The sequence below is a fragment of the Eublepharis macularius genome, chromosome 15 (assembly GCF_028583425.1).
Source record: "Eublepharis macularius isolate TG4126 chromosome 15, MPM_Emac_v1.0, whole genome shotgun sequence".
NCBI classification, from domain to species: domain Eukaryota; kingdom Metazoa; phylum Chordata; class Lepidosauria; order Squamata; family Eublepharidae; genus Eublepharis; species Eublepharis macularius.
The window spans coordinates 49,216,919-49,234,511 of record NC_072804.1 but is presented as its reverse complement, the minus strand read 5'-3'; the positions used below and the strand labels follow the sequence as shown (position 1 = coordinate 49,234,511).

General features: G+C 44.8%; 1 protein-coding gene across 1 annotated transcript; it reads right to left on the bottom strand.

Moving 5' to 3' along the window:
- Window positions 1-7,399: 7,399 nt before the first annotated feature.
- On the bottom strand, window positions 7,400-12,068 carry LOC129342770 (interferon-inducible GTPase 5-like). The gene is made up of 2 exons (XM_054998655.1): window positions 11,856-12,068; window positions 7,400-9,917 (listed from the first exon to the last, which is right to left on the bottom strand). The coding sequence occupies exon 2, from the start codon at window positions 9,896-9,898 to the stop codon at window positions 8,714-8,716; it is 1,185 nt and encodes a 394-aa protein (XP_054854630.1). The 5' UTR covers window positions 9,899-9,917; window positions 11,856-12,068; the 3' UTR covers window positions 7,400-8,713.
- Window positions 12,069-17,593: the final 5,525 nt, after the last annotated feature.

Sequence of the window (17,593 nt, the reverse complement as noted above, 5' to 3'; positions counted from 1 at the left end):
TTTATTAATTATGTTAATAACAAATAACTTACATTATAATAACACATTATAATAGCATTAATGAAATTTATTTCATCACAATTTAATTACAGTATGTATATTTGAGAGCCTTTGAGAAAGATTGTGCTGAAACAGAATGACAAGATGACAGTACCCGTCAGGCTCTTGGGCTTATGCTTGGCCATCAACTATAACCATTGGACTGCATTGTCCTTTGAAGAAAACTCCATATTAAAACCAATGAACCTATAAAGGAACAAATAAATAGAATTATGTCACATAGTACATCTCTGGAAGACTTGTATTATCTTTATAGGATGGAACTTTACCAATTGAACTCCTGACTGTATTTGTATATAATTGTATATTTGGATATTTATTGGATATTTATTGATATTTATGTGTAATGTTTATTAGAAATTGCAAGTTGATACTTTAGCACTTTGCACTTTGAATTCAAAAATATATTTAAAAATTTAAAAATTTATAATATCAATTTATTCCTTTTGACTTTTGAGGTTTTTTCCCTTAGATATTGGTTTGTTTCTGACTTGGAGGAGCCCTCTTGCTTTATTCTTAGCCTCCAGGTAGTGGCTGGAGATCTCCCGGAATTACAACTGGTCTCCAGGCCATAGAGATCAGTTCCCCTGGAGAAAATGGGGGGTGGACTCTATGGAATTATGCCATGGCAAGGTCCTTTCCCTCCCCAAACCCCACTTTTTCCAGGTTTCTCCAGGTTTCACCCCCTAGATCTCCAGGAATTTCCCAACTTGGAGCTGGCAACCATAACACTTTCTGGCTAACATTGCATCTTCCAGCACTTGATGAACTAGCGCCCAGGCACCTCATGTAGAGAGACTCTGAGAGCCAAGCTACAAGTGATGCCTGACACAGGTTGGACACTTGTCAGCTTACCTCAAGTTTTGATGGGAAATGTGGGCGTCCTGGTTTTACAGCTTGGCTCTCCATTACAGCTGCAAGACCAGGATGCCTACATTTCCCATCAAAACTTGAGGGAAGCTGACAAGTGTCCAACCTGTGTCAGGCGTCACTTGTAGCTTGGCTCTGAGTCACACAGATAAGATGTGGGGCAGTGGCAGCTTCCTTCAGGAATTACTGAGATCCCACAGGAGTTCCAGAGAGGTGCAGCATCCAAAGGGCCTGGCCTCAGGACAGAGCAGCCCCTTCATAAGGCCAAGGGAAACTGGCCAAGGAGGGCACACCAGCTCTTGCTCCTCAGGTTAGGTCAAGAGAGAGATGGAGAACAAGGGGGAAGGGAACCCTCTGCCCTCTCTGTCTGAGACCTGTGAGGGGAAAATGGCGTGCTCGCTGCTGGCAAGGATCGACTGGGCTTTGCAGTAGGGTTGCCAGGTCCAGGTTGGGAAATTCCTGGAGATTTGGGGGGGTGGAGCCTGGAGAAGGGGAGGGGCCTCAGAATGGTACAGTGCCATAGAGTCCACCCTCCAAAGCAGCCATTTTCTCCAGAGGAACTAATCTCTGTCACCTGGAGATCAGTTTCAATTCCAGGAGATCTCCAGCCATCACCTGGAGGCTGGCAACCCTACTTTGCAGAGATCATGAAGCTGCTTGTGGCTGGAAGAGGAGTGGGACCACCTGCTAATATCCACAACTCCAACTGTTGTTAACAAGCCCAGGAGCAGAATCTAGGAGAAAATTTGGCAATCTCACCACAAGCCCTCCTGTCCCCTCTCGGGTTGGGTCATCATGTTTACGCCAGTCCCCTAAAACAATTACACAGATTGCTTCTATGTATTTTTATATCTTATTGTGAAACTTTGTGTGCTGTTTCCAAGTAAAAGCCTTACAACAACCAGTGTTTGGATTGCATAAATGTATGGAGCAACATATATTTATTTAAAATGTTTTGATCCTGTCTTTCTAAGTGATTAGGGCCCTCAAGGCAATGAACAGTTTTAAAAAATGAAACAACTTTGTACATATATAAATAACCACACCCACTAACACTTTTTAAATATAATATCTTTTTTTTATTTTGGCAATTGACGATGTCTTTGAGCTTTGCTGTGAATCTTACTGACTGACACCCCCACCTCACTTCAAATATGAAATAGTGCCCCTGTTCAAATATTACTCTTCTTTTAAAAAGAAAAGAAAAAACCTTTTCAAGTACATGAAATAGTACCTATCCTTTTTTGTGAACTATCCCAAAGAGAATCTGATAAACATGTAAATATTTGTGTGTGAGCCTGTGGGGGGGGTGGGGGGTAGTAGAGAGTGCCATCAAGTCATAGCTGACTTACGGCGGCCCCTGGTGGTGTTTTCATGGCAAGAGCCCTAACAGAGGTGGTTTGGCATTGCCTGCCTCTGCAGCCCTGGTCTTCAGTGGAGGTCTCCCATTCAATTCCTAACCCAGGCCAACGCTGCTTAGCTTCTGAAATCTGACAGGTTATTTTAAATTTCAATGCTAGAATATCAGCAGCTGCTAAAATTCTGCAAGGTCTGTGAAGAAGTTTGGTACTAGGAGGAATTTGCTTACTGTTTATGTTCAGGCACTTGTGTAAGAATGGGGCTCAATGTGTTTTTTTTTAAATTTATTTTATTGTGGAAAAGTTAAAAGATAGAACGAAAGAAAGTAAAACATAACAAAAAGACAACTACAAACAGCCAAGAATGGCCTAAAAATCAGTTTACAATGTAAAAATGATAAAAAACATAATAGGATATTATTAATCCATTACAATTTTTCACCTACAACACTTCCTCCTTATCGCCTTCTGACGGGGCTCAATAATGACCATTTGGTTTTGGTCAGATGTCTTGTCTTCCCTGCTCTCTGAGAAATTCCCCTCTATATTACCTGATAAGACCTTGAAGTCCCAGTCAGAATGAAAGATAAATGTTTGTTTTTCAGAGTTTTATTCTGCTTGCTGATGCGGGGTGAGGGGATTTCTAATAAACAACAAATGACTTTTTGTGTCAGCTGCTGGAGTTATCTTGCCATATTTACTGTTCCCTGTGCAAATATTTGTTGCTGGTTCAGAAGGGCTCAAAATCTTTGGAGCAGAAACCCCTACGAGCTGGTCAAACCATTTACGAGAAAACAAAACCGAAACTCTCTTATTCTTGGACCAGATTCACTGTTGAAATATCAGCCTGAATTGCATCTCTCCCCCTTTTCTTTCACAATAGTGAATCTGTGCAGCTGTTTCAAAGTTCGTGTCTCAACTGATTGCCTTTCTGTGTAAACCTAGGACTGTATCTCTTCCTAGGAGAAGAGTGTGTGTTTTTAGGTGTTGAGAGTCACATTTTACATAGAATTGTGTATGATAATCTTGTGCTGAGGGACGGGGCCAGCTTCCCTGGACAAGAGATGGAGGCAGACCTGAGAGGAGACAGCAGCTCTCATGTCCCCAGCCCTTTCCTGAACCCATCACCCAGACCAGCCTGCTGATTGCCAGGCCTCGGCTTTGAATACCATGGCAGTGCAGGCTTCCCCCCGACAGAGGCTACTGGGAGCCCCGATGCCCTCCAAATGTGGCAGCCACCCTGCATCCCCTCTACTTCCCGTGCAGCCTGCAACCGAGTACCCCAGGTGATTCTGCAGGGACGGTGTTCCACTGCAGTTGTTGCGGGTTCTTCATAATACGACATTAACCAAAAAAGTGTGTTTCCTCCCTGAAAAACCAAAACTCACAAATGGTTTTCTTCACTTTTTCTAAACCATGGGTCCCCAACCCCTGGCCTGTGGACCGGTACCAATCCGTGGCCTCTTAGCAACTGGGCCGCACAGGAGGTAAGTGGCAGGTGAGCACAGAGCTGGCTCCAGGGAGCAGGCGAGGTAGATGATCGCCTATCACCCACAGATGGGACCATCTAGTTGCGGGAAAACAAACTCAGGGCTCCCACTGATTCTGCATTGTGATGAGTTGTATAATTATTTCATTATATATTATAATGTAATAATAGAAACAAAGTCCACAATTGTATCATTCCGAAACCTCCTCCCCGCCCCCCGCCCCAGTCTGTGGAAAAACTGTCTTCCACCAGACCAGACCCTGGTGCCAAAAAGGTTGGGGACCACTGTTCGAAACCATTCAGTCTATCTTCAGTTTGCTGGATCCTTCTAGATTTGGTTATACATCCTTGGTGTATAATTAATACGGTTAAATAATGACCTACCTCAGCTTCTGCAAAGGGAAGTCCTGCCCTACTAACTTAATGGAGTTCTTTGAGCAGGTTACCAAGCAAAGGGATAAGGGTGATCTGGCAGTCATTATTACATAGTTGGACTTCCAAAATGCTTGTGACAGGATACTTCCCCCAAAGACTCCTGAGAAAGCACAGCAGTTATGCAATAAGAGATTGTGTCCTCTTATGGGTTAAAAATTGATTAAAACGACAGAAAGTAGAAGATAGGAAAGGACAGCTCTCAGACAGGAGGGAAATGAGTAGAGGAGTCCTACAATGGACCAGTGCGCTATTTAACTTGTCATAAATTATTTAGAATTGGGGACGAGCCATGTTTTCAGATGATACCAAATGATTCAGGATAGTGAAACAAATGCAGGTTATTATCAGCTACAGGAGGATCTCTCTGAATTGAGTGAGGGGGCAACAACGAGGTCAAGGAAGTTCATTATGGGTATCTGTAATGTAATGCACATTGGAACACCCCTCCCCCCAACTTTAAATATATATTATGGGTTCTGAACTGACCAAGATTGAGAGAAATCTTGGGGTTATAGTGGATAGCTTAATGAAAATGTTGACTCAGTGTGTGGCTGTCATGAAAAACACGAACTCCATGTTGGGAATTTTGTCATGCCCTTATAATAGAGCAATTGTATGCCCACATTTGGAATAATGCGTATAGTCAATTTTGTCCTCTGTATATCAAAAAGGATATTGCAGAGCTGGAAAAAAGTACAGAAGAAGGCTACAAAGATGATGTGGGAGGGGGAGACTGAAGAGTGTGGAACTTTTTAGTTTAAAGACAATTAAGGTGAGTAAGACACATGATACACGTTTATAAAATCATGCATGGGTGGAGAAGGTAGATAGATAATGGAAGCTTTTTCTCATGTTCCAATATTACTAGAACATGGGGGCATCCGATGAAGCTGATGTGCAATAGATACAGGAGAGGAAATACTTCTTTCCCCAGTGAGTACTTAAGCGATAGAATTCACTGCCAGCAGACATAGTGCATAGCATAGATGCCTTTTAAAAGGGCTTAGGCAGACTCCTGGAGGAGATGTCCATCTGTGTCTACTAGCCATGTTGAGTAAATGGAACCTCCCTATTCAAAGGAAGTCAACCTCTGAAATAGGGTTGGCAGGTACCCTTACCCTTCTGGCGGGGCCGATGGGGTGACCTAGTGCTTACCTTCCTGCTGCTCCCAGCATGCTCCTTTTGTTGGTGCAACAATGTCACTTCCAGAACGTCATTGTGCAAGGTGGGAGAGGGAATGCACACTTCACAGCAGGCCGATTTAGGCCCCAAATGTGCCCGATTCAGCCCATTTGGGGCTCAAATTGGCCCGCTGCAAAGTGTGTCAGTGACATCTTTGTGCTGGCCCCGGGAGCACTCCTGGACACCCATTCCCCACTTTCCAGGTAAGTGGTGGCAGGGGACACAAGGTGGGAGTGGGGGGTCTCTTGCCACAGCTGGGGGAATGGGATCCCTACTCTGAACTCAGTGCTAGGAGGCACCATCAGAGCAAGGTCTTCTTGGCCTCTATGCCCCATTTGCTGGATCATCAGGCAACTGACTGAATGGCCACTGTGGGAACCAAGAGGCAGGACTAGATGGACTAGATGGATGACTGTTCTTGTGTTTTTCTGTACATATCCAGCTGCTGGCCACAGAATAAATTGTGGAGGGGTTCCTGAATTAGGACTGGTTTCACCTAGGAAGGAAACTCTGCATGTAGGCTGAATTTACATTCCTGGTCTTGTTTGGAACCATGTCAAAAGGCAGCACAGCAAAATGAAGCAGAACTTGAGGTTCTGAAACAGTTGTTGTGGCTAGAAAGGAGGTCACAGGAAACCCCACGTTCTCTGTCTTCTTTTCTTTTAGTCTGAAATAACCAGGGCTTTTTTTCAGGGGGAACATGGGGGAACAGAGTTCCGGAACCTCTTGAAAATGGTCACATGGCTGGTGGCCCCGCCCCCTGATCTCCAGGCAGAGGGGAGTTGAGATTGCCCTCCACGCTGCTCAGCGGTGCAGAGGGCAATCTCAACTCCCCCCTGTCTGGAGCTCAGGGGGCGGGGCCACCAGCCATGTGACCATTTTCTCTGAGGGCAACCCACTGAGTTCCATCACCTCTTTTCCCAGAAAAAAAAGCCCTGGAAATAACCTTGCTGTTTTTAATACTCTCAGCTGGCATGATAAGTGTTTGTATGCAGTTTTAAGCCATGCCTAATCCTCTTCTCATCTGCTTTTGTGAGCGGTATAAAACTGGATCCTTTATCATCCCGGTGGTTAACTAGTAAGAAGACACAGACTCACGAATTTAACTGAAACAAACTACACTGGTTTATTAAAACACAATATAGATAAGGGATAAACAAGATAGCTGCTCATTTCAACCTTACAAAGCAAAAAGAAATGGCTAAGACAAAATAGCAAATGGTAATACAAATGAATAGATCCTACAGAATATGATACACAAGGTGTATAGGAGCATTCTGGATATAAGATTGAAATGGCTCATAATTACCTTGAAATGGCTCATAATTACAAGCAATTAGCAAAAACATTTCAAAATAGACTAGAAAGAGGAAGCTTTCAATGCATGTCAGGCAAATCAGCTAAAATCAGTAAAAAGAAATCACATACGAGCAAACAGCCATTTTTTAAAAAAACTCAAGTGCTGCCTTCCAACCAACCATGTTAAAAGCTAAGGTAAGTCCTAAAGGCATTTATAACGAGCTGTTACAAATCTGGCTGTCTGGGTTTTTAATCCAGTAGTTTAGGGCGACTCTCCTTTTGGTAGAGATGAGTGAACAAGGCCTTAAGCCCATAAAGAACAACTGGGCAGAGAAGAAATGAGAGAGGGAGTAAAATTAGAATTAAAATTGAATACATCAGAAAGGAGAAAAAGACACAAAGGGAAAGAGGACCAATATCTCAGAAATGGGGAACTGGTGCTCAGCAGTAGGTTCTTTCTGTCCACCACTTCACGTGTCGTAAGGCACACCCAAACTTTGTGTCAGGTGATACATTGCTAAGGAGAACCAATAGGGATTGGGAAACTGTTACCGAGAGAAGCTTGGCCGTTTCCAGACGGCCCCCCGCCTCGCGAAACGTCGCGCGTCGTCGCGCATGGTTGTGCAGAAAACGCGAAATATCGCGTTTTCTGCGCAACGACGCGCGATGACGCGCGACGTTTCGCGAGGCGGGGGGCCATCTGGAAACGGCCCTTGTCTGCCATTACTGATCTTTTCGTTCAGGACCCTGGGTCATTTTCTGAGGGTTCCCAGTTTGAAAACCACTGCTCTTTGCTTCCCAGTCGGACATCTCTCAAGTTTATTTTATTTGTTACTTATTTTCTTCATCTGTAGCCTGCCATTCTCACTGTCCATAGATTACAAAATTTCAAAACAGTTTAGACAGCAGGCCCTCCAATAAAGAATGTAGTAGGGTTCCAGAATTGGGAAAACAATGCAAACATCAACAAAAACAACAGTGAAAAGAAAGAGGAGGCAACTGTCTAGGCAAGACAAGCCATAATACAGAAAGTGAGTTACAAAGTTAGAACACAGCGCAGTAAAAGGAATGTATGTAATACATACAATGAATATCACAATTGACATTCATCAGGGCTTTTTTTCAGCTGGAATGCGGTGGAACGGAGTTTCGGAACCTCTTGAAAATGGTCACATGGGTGGTGGCCCCGCCCCCTGATCTCCAGACAGAGGGGAGTTTAGATTGCCCTACGTGCCACTGAGAGCCAAGCTACAAGTGATGCCTGACACAGGTTGGACACTTGTCAGCTTCCCTCAAGTTTGGATGGGAAATGTAGGCGTGCTGGTTTTACAGCTTGGCTCTCCATCACAGCAGCAAGACCAGGACGCCAACATTTCCCATCAAAACTTGAGGGAAGCTGACAAGTGTCCGACCTGTGTCAGGCATCACTTGTAGCTTGGCTCTGAGTTCCACCACCTCTTTTCCCAGAAAAAAAGCCCTGACTTTGATCCTGTCTCTTATACTGCCGTCTCCAGAGCTCTTTCATTATACTGCAGTTCTAATACCTTTCTTAAAATGTCCATTGAATCAGCACAGTTAAAAGAATTTCCATTAGGGAAATTAAAGATTTTTTTTTATTGGCCACTATGGAACTCAATTGTGTACTTCACTCCAAATTTTACTTAGAAGCGTGAAGGTGGGGCTTCCAATCCAAATTTGAAATCCAGTTTCCTTTCCTTCCCAATGCTTAAGGCTTGAGTACAGTTCATATGTTTGGTGCCCCAGTTTTTCTTTTCATGTGGCTATTTAGTTGGGACTCTTCACATTGTTTTTTTTTAATGTTTGGATCATCTTTCAATTTTTCTAGAAAGCTTCTTAGCAGAGGAGGCTGTGGTTCTGAAAGAACAACTCCACATATTAGGAAGTTCAAAATGAGCATGAAATTTAGAATCAGTTCTTGAGTTTGGATTCCATGTCCTCTGCTTGAAAGTCATGTGTCTCAGCCTGTTCTCCACATGGGTTTCCTCCCACTTTACTTGTCTTAGGACTCTGCAGCTTTTGCCTGGACATTCTCTGCATCTTCCTCAACATCATTTAGAAAGCTCTTCAGCATGTAGAAGGTGGTTACAAATGAAAGCCCTCCACCAGCTAGAGAGCCCAACACTGGTATGCGATCAACAGAAAATTTGAGTGCCTTCCGTGGTCCATGCACTAATGACTTAGTCAACAGATCACTTACAAATTTAATGGTGATGTTGCTGGCCATCGAGGACTTTGTGATAGCTGATTTCAACACGTCAATAGGTTTGCCCACATGGTTTGCAAGTCTGCAGAGGGAATCTTCATTCAAGCCAAAGACATTGCAGAAATATATCATTGTTACTGCCAAGATGCCAAGATCACAAGCAATAGAGAGTCCCGGGATGGGGACTGCCCCAACGACACCAGACGCAAGGGCTACTTTAAATATAAGGGACTCCATAGCAGCCTTTTTCTTCTTCAGGACTTCTCTTGAGAAAGCTGGCATAATTGCAATTAAAGCATACTTCTTGAGCTCATCCAACTCATTCTCCAAGGTCTCTTGCAGGGAAGGAAAATCATACTTATTCAAATTCCAACTGAAAATGAGAAAAACCGTTGGATTAAATTCTCCTGCTTCTATCAGACTGTCACAGCAGTATTTCCGTATCTTCTCAACTGTTTTTTCCTCTTTGAAGTTTGGATCTCTTTTTTCAGCTTCTATACTCTGATCCATTTTGGTGCGTACGTAATAAAATTTCTTCTCCATCTTCTGGATTTCACGAGCCAGGAGAACATCATGTGTGGTGAAGCGATCAGAGGCCACAATGATGAAGAAATCATACTTTGGAAAATTTACCTTCTTCAGGTATTTTTTTGATTCAAATTGAGGAGTCCCAATTCCTGGTAGATCCCATAATGTTACTTTTGGGAATGTGGGATGTGGATATGCCTTTGGCTCCATCGTTGCTTGTGTCGTCCCAATCGTGGCTGCACCTTCTTCATAATCTGTCATACCTCGCAGGGCATTGATAAACGATGATTTCCCAACACCCGACATCCCTGTGATGGCGATGTCAAGGACAGTGTTCTTTAACAAGCTCAAGTCTTTCATAATTTGCTCTGTCACATCTGAGAGACTTTGCTTTTCCAATTTCTCTTTCAGAATGTCAAATTCCTTGATGGGTGTTTTGTCGTCATCATCCATGGTAGTCCTTTATTGTTTCCTTGAACAAAGGAAGAGAAGCAGTTAGTGAAACACTGAATAATGTTCCAGCCACTCTTTTCTTTGACAATATAGTTGTGTGACAAAACTGACTCTACAAGTGCAATTCTTCCAGTGGTGGAAAGCTAAATCCTCACTTTGCATCCTGGGAATTTAACACAGGGAAAGATGTGGTGGTGTTTTTTTTTATATCCATTTCTTCATAACTTTGTTGTATCCAGATGACATAACAGGGTACGTTGGGGGAAAGGCACAGAGGGAAATGCATAAGCCCTTTCTTCCTATGTGCCTCAGAATATGCTTGTCAAAAGTCCTTATGGTGCCCACAAGGACTTGGTTACCTGTGAATTGGCCCTCAGGCACCATATACACACACCTTTCACCTGCTGACAAGGCTCATTTTGATATCAGATTTTTAAGAGAGAGTTTAAAGATCTTTGGAACTAAGGATAGGTGGGGTTGCCTGCTAGCCAAAGAGGAAAATGTTATGTCCCTTTCATAGAGGCTTATCGTGTGGAACTGAATCTTTTCAGCATGCTGAATCTTTTCAGCATGAAGGTAAAACACCACCTCACCTGGTATTTGCTGAGGTTCCAGCTGATATTTGTGGGACAGCTAGAGGAATCCATTTAGAAGGTGGCAATCCTAATTAGGTTTTGCAGAGTAAAGGAAGATAGTGTTTAAGAATTCAGGCTTTGGGGACTCAGACAATAATCGTTTTCAATTGTTACAAGCGTGACCTTTTTTTCATCTGCCAGACATTGGAGGATATTAACTAGAGATGGGCATGAACTGGGAAAATACCAAACTGTGCAGTTCATGGTTCGTCATGTTTCACAAACCACGAACTTTCACGAACTTGCCCCGGTTTGTGAACTGGTTTGTTTGGTTTGTGAAAACATCACTTCTGGGGCAGTAGGTCACTTCCGTGGCTGCAGAAGGCCCATCCCCCCTGTTGTCTAGGAAACTGATTAATTGGCACCAAGCTGTCTGCAATGACGAACAGAAAAATGAACCAAACGAATCAAAGGTTCGTGGCTGTTCATCAGAAATGGGCTCTGACAAACCGCTGGTTCACGAACCACGGACCAGCCCAATTCGTGACAAATTTTGGTTCGTGCCCACCTCTAATATTAACTCTGCTCTAGTCCCAATGAAACAACTTGGCATGTCCTTGCCTCTTTAATAACCCAAACTATGCAATCTCTGTGACAATCCTGTCTTAACACAGTATGGAAGAATAACCAGCCCTGGCAGTCACCAGACTACACAATTTGGTTTGGGTTAGTTATGAAATGAGTAGGCAGCTCCATAGAGTTGAAATTCCCCCTCCCCCCGCCAAGTCTCTTTTGCTTTTAGGAGGTGCAAGGTTCCCTATAAAATATATCACAAATCAAGAAGAGAGGGGATAATACATTTGTGGGTGGAAGGGGGAAGCATTGGTTAAAAGAAGGGTATCAAGATGCTAAGATGGAATAGTACAATGCAGCCTAATTACAGCAGAAATTAGCATCTGTATTGAGGTAAGAATCCTATGTCTCTATTCAGCCCTGTGGCGGGGGATCCATTGTTCTGAATTTATGGCTGACAATATTGCTGGAGGAGTTACTGTTACAGCTTGCAGCGTGCCTGAGGGTAGTGAGTTTCTTGTCTTTCTGCTTCTTCAGGGAGATGAGCTGTGAGTTGCCGACGGCTTGCTTTCTTTTGCAAAGATCTTGTATGGCCTCTCTTTGAATCTCGCTTCCTCCAGCCTTCGACTCAAATATGAAATGGTGCCTCAGTTTAACTATTATTCTTTTCTACCAACCTTTCCAAGCACATGAAAGGGTCTGAATGACTCTACTAGTATATCTTATTGTTTTTGTGAAATATTCTGAATAACAATGCTACAGCTGCTGACACCTGGGAAGATGTCTGATATCGAGAAAGATTTGCTTACCGATTTTAGCCAACGGCCACTTTGAGAGACTGGAAGGGTCAGCAGCCACCTGTTGGTTGGTTAAGTGGTTTTTCTTCCCTGGTTCCTAGGAGCTCCCACTTGTCTTTTCTGTGTTACATGATAAGAGGCTGAAATCTCATTAAAAATAAAAGAGAATTTTTTGATATATATATACCTAATATCCTGTTGTGATCCACCCAGCTATGGTGGTGTGATTTCCCATAAGTAGCATGAGTTTTTGTCAGCCTCTGTATTTATCTTCGGGGATTGCCGGTCAAAACCAGTATTTCCTGAGCCCAGTGCAAAGATCAACTGCTGTAAAAGAGCATTTGAAAGAAGCACCCCCCACCAGCACCCCGTCCCCGGCTGCCAGCCACAATAATTAAAAGTAGTACTTTGCTTCAGAAAGATATTGTAAAACTTGGACGTACACCCACAGGATTCACGAAGTTGCTACAGTTGGCCTGCCTGCCAGCACAACATAGAAGTGGAATGAAAGTCAAGGCTGAAGGACAAAAAAAGTGAGACTGGAGAGCCAAAGTAGCACAATAGGGTTGCCAGCTTTGGGTGGCGAAATTCCTGGAGATTTGGGGGGTGAAACCTGGGGAGGGCAGGGTGTCAGATAGGCTTCCAGCATATCTGCCATGATTCGTGCATCATCTGTATTATGTGTCAGTGCCTCTGGGCACGTGCAGAGTAGAGCTGAGTTCTGTGATCATGTTTCTAACTGCTTATCTTCCAGGCAAGGTGTTTTGGTTACAAGTTCCTGCAGAAGCCTAAGAATGTGACCTTGAGTGTAATACAGAGACTGTACTAAACTCTCTTCTCTCCACTCCCTTTTTCTTTTTCCCAGGTGCTGTGCACCGAAATCCCTAACTGCTTTTTCATCCTATTTTCCCACATTAGGCATGCCAGTCAATTTCTTTGTTGTAGCTCCTTGATATTGGTATTTGCTCTAATAAACCTTTTTTGACTCATCAATTGATGCGTTCAAGTGTTGGGGAGAAGTACCTGACAAGATCTGACACAGGGTTTGAGAGGGAAGGGACCTCAACTGGGTATAATTCCATAGTCCACCCTCCAAATCAGCCATTTTCTCCAGGTGAACTGATCTCTGTGGCCTGGAGATCAGCTGTAATTCCAGGAGATCTCCAGCCACCAGCTAGAGGCTGGCAACCCTAATCCACAATGATCTAAGGTGTCCAAAAAGAGGAAAGTTTATCGGGCATAGTGGGGGAAAGGGCTGCATGAGAATGAAGTACCAAAAAGTTCATGTGGTGAGGAAATAAGGGACCACTCAGCTGGCAGATGGAAGCGGAGAGAACTCTATGAGAGTGGGGCATAGGGTTGCTAGTTTCCCCCCAGAGTCCATTTTCTTATTGGAATGTCCAGTATTTTTGTGCATGGAGAAGGAGCGGCTGGCCTCTGGAGTGGGCGGCAGTGCCAGCAGGCTTTCTTCCACCGCCTCCACCCTTCTCCCTTCCCCGTGCTTCCAGCCTGCCCAGCTTCCTCCTGCATGCCAGGGAAGAGGCCAGCTTGCTTGCCCTCCCGGCCACCTGTGCGCCAGTAATGACGTCACTTCTGGGGGAAAAAAAACATAGGAGAGTGCTGGGCTAGGGTTCCAGGTCCTCCTACACCCCCCTCGGGTGGGAGGTTGGAGGCACAGCACCAACCTTTTTGATGTTCTTCTTCTGCATGCGTGTGCTCCCGGCCTGTGAACTGACGTCACTTCTGGGAAATGACGTCATCATGCAGGCCACGTGCTGCCCTGGGAGTGCTCCAGCAGCACACCGCAGGGGACCGAATCAGGCCACTGCAGAGCGTGGGAGCACTGCTGTGCTTTGCAGTGGCCAGATTTGTGCCCAATTCAGCCCTAATCCAGCCAGATTCAACCTGATTTGGGCCTGAATTGGGCTGCTGTGGAGAGAATCACACTGCCCAGGAGCATGCCCCAGAAGGAGTGTTCCTCCCGACCAGCCAGGTAAGTGGGGTAGGGGGTGGCAGCGATGGACCCCCCCCCACCACCAGCGGGGGACTGGCAACCCTAACTGGGTCCCCTGTCTGTCTTTGGGAGGGAGACTATGTAGCAACCCTAGTGGGGAAACAGAAAACGCATGAAACAAAACAGGGTGTGGAGATAGCACACATGGTGTGGTGCAGAGATCCGAAGTAGAGATCAAATCAGCAATGAGGGTGCATCCCTGTGGCCTTCACCAAGGCTGCCACTCGGAAAACACCCCGAGAATACTATCTTCTAAGGAGCGCACAAGGAGAAGACTATATAGCAGGTGCAAATTACTTAAAGACCCAAGGTCCAAAACAACATTTGGAAACAAATTGCATGGAGCCAGCTAGTGCACTTTCTAAAACCTTTCCCTCTGCATTTTAGCCCAGTTCTAGCTGCCAAGAAGTCTTCAGTGGCAGCCCCAGACAGGCACATTACAGTAGCCATGCCTTGCTTTCACCCCAAAGACCTGACACGGTACAGAGAGATTCAGGCTACTGAGAGAGGGGAGTAAATACAGAATGTGCTAAAAATAAATGAATTAGAATAAGAAAAATATTTTTTCTATGGTTACTGTATGGATACATTATTCTAGCATAACTGAAATTAAAACAGCAATAGCTGAGGTGCTAGTTGTGGGTTCCAGGGATTCAGTGCAAACCAGGCAGAGCAAGAATTTCAGTGCAAACCGTGTGCAGCACAAGTGACTGAAGGCCCTGGGACACCCAGGTAGCACAGCAGGGGAGCGTGCAAAATGAGGGAAAGAGCGGAGTGCACACCGTTTGAAAGGGCTACCGGCTAGAGAGTTTAGCTTCTTATGGGCATATTGGATGGATGGTCAGTTATTCAGGGAGCCCATAGTCTAACTGGCCTCCATTCCATGACTAGAATTGTTGCAAAAACAGTCAGTTTGTTTGATATGGTGTGGTTTTTCCCCAAGTAATGACACCAGTCAGAGAACAGTCAAAGAGGAAACACGTTTTATTCCAAGAAATAAAGAGGTATAGAGTTTCAAGCCAGTAATACACTCTGACCTCACCCTAAAAATGGCAGAGAGGATCTTTTATACCTTGCTTTTCTACGACAAAGCCCCTTTCTTCTTTGTCTGCCTTGCAGCTCTCAGTGGAACCTTCCCTACACCTTATCTCTCTGGTTTCAACCGGCAGTTGTTTACTGCTTGTTCTTGCTGGCTCAGCTATTTGAAGCACAAATGGCACATTCTAAGCTAAGCAGTTACTTCAAATTGCGTGCTGGTAATATGGCATTTCCCTGGCTCATTTTACTCACAAAATGGCAAAAGATCTTCATTGAGGGACACTTCAGACTCCATTACTTCTTCTTCTCTCTCTCCTAGATATAATTTTAAAGGAACTGAGTTTTGCTTCCCAAGAGATCTCATGTGTGAAATCTCTGACTAAGCCCTTAGATTTGAAATTATTATTATTACTAGCAACAAAGTCCATTGTGGGGGAAAATACAATGGGGTCTATAAAGCTGGGGCTGAGGAGGGCTGGCAGGGAGGCCAGGCATTCCTGCCTCTGCCACACCCTGATTGTGCCAGCAAGAGGGCACAGCAGGCAGGGCAGGTGGGGAGGCAGGCATTGCCACCTTCGTCATGCCCATGACGGCAGGCATTGCCGTCTCTCCTGTGCCCTGACTGGGGCTGTGGAGCACAGGGTGGGCGGGGTGGGCATTACTGCCTCTGCCACACCTCACTCAGTGTCGGGGGAGGGCAGACGGGCTGGGCTGGGCTGGGCATGGACACCTCCACCGTGCCCTGATCAGGGCTGGGAAGGGCAGCACAGGTGTACTGGACCTTTCTGCCACCGGTGCCTGCACAAGAATAAAAGGTGAGTTGTCGCCAATACAGCTCACCTTTTTATGTATTATTATTATTATTTAAACATTTTTGTATCATGAGCTAATCAGGAAAAAGTCAGTCTTATGGTGTCATACATCCTTCATAGCTGCTAACTGCACACTTCCTGCTTCTCTTCCAAACTGAATGCCAAGATGTGGGTTTTAATTAACGTATATGCTAATCTTTAGAAGCCTGCTTTGGTCAGTCAGTGGGAAAGGTTCAATTGAGATCGCTGTTTCTTATAGTCAAGAGGGGATTGGATAAACATATGGAGCAGAGGTCCATCAGTGGCTATTAGCCACAAGGTGTATGTCATGTCTGCCAGCATCCATGCCATATTTGTTCATGCACATGCCATGTTTGTGTTCTGCATTTGACATTTTGTCTGATTCAATTAATGGTTACCAAAGTGTTTGATACTATTCAAGTACTAAGTGTTACTGTTATCTATGTAACCCATTTGAAGGTATCCTAACTACTAATTGCAAGAGACCCAAAGAGGGCCTCTGTGTTATCTATCTGAAATATGTACTTTCAGTTTTGAAGTAAGTGACCTTGCAGCTACTAGCAGCTATTAGCAGCTCCCACTGTCTCTGTCTCAGGCACTGAGATATTTTGCTGTGCAGCTATTGTAGTCTAAACTAAAACAGTTCTTTTCATGCCAGAATATCAACTGCCTTTGGAGGGCGGGAAAACTCTATGACTCTCTTTGTTTTGAATTGTCACTTCTGCTAATTGCCACCTTCGGGTGAACACCTGTACTGAATGGATCTCAATAAAGCTACCTCATCATTCCTAAGTCTGGCATTAAGGACGCAACAATACCCACAGGGACAGAAAGGCACATGCCATATAGGATTGACCTTCTAATTGGTGGTGGAGAGTGCCATCAAGTTATAGCTGATTTATGGCGACCCCTAGTGGGGTTTTCAAGGCAAGAGACTAATGGTTTGCCATTGCATACCTCTGCAATCCTAATCTTCATTGGCAGTCTCTCATCCAATTACTAACCGAGGCCAACCCTGCTTAGCTTCTGAGATCTGACAGGATCAGGCTCACCTGGGCTATTTCTAATTAGGGACTCCTTTTTTTCCATGTTGTAATGGACAATGGGGAAAAGCTCCATCCCAGATGGCCAAGGTATCACTATGTAACTTCAGTAACACTCACTTGTCCCGTTTAAACATGTATTAGGACAAGAAAGGGACTACATATTTTTCACATTTTCTTTGTTCCCTTGCACTACCTGAATGTCTGAACAGATTGTGTGTATTCTTTTATCCACTGATAGTACTCTTATATAATGACCAAGTAGCTTTTCACCACTGTACATGATTACTAACTGTTATCCTTGCAGGTGCAGCCGAGCAGGAGCTACCCAGCAGTGTTCCCGCTAATGTGAGCACGTGAGCAATCGTTCACAGATTCTGAATCCTCTGCTCACAGCTTTTCAGCTGTAGCTCACAGATACTAACCCTCAGGCGGCCCCGCCCTCCCACTCAGCCAGCATCTGCAGGCGGGCCCTATAGGGATGGAGCAGAGACGGAGCCTCATCCCACTTCTGTCCTCCCTTCCTGGCTGTGGCTGGTTTGGCCCCCAGGGTGGTGCCAGAGAGCACCTCCAGCCACTGCTGGCTCTCTGGCTGGAGAACAGAGCAGAGCTGAGTGATCGGGTCTGGCCTGACCCATGCAGCCTGAAATTGCTAGGATCCCCTCAGCCCCAGAGAGCAGAGGAGAGGAGGTAGCGCCTCAGCCACCACCATGGTGAAGGCGTCATTTAACTTGGCCTTGGTGCAGAAGGAGGCAGAAGAAGTAAGCACTGACTCACAAAAGCTCATCTTGAAATAAATGTGCTAGTCTTTAAGGTGCCATT

Coding starts and splice junctions, on each gene's coding strand:
- LOC129342770 (XM_054998655.1), bottom strand. CDS start 9,898: ATGGATGATGACGACAAAACACCCATCAAGGAATTTGACATTCTGAAA.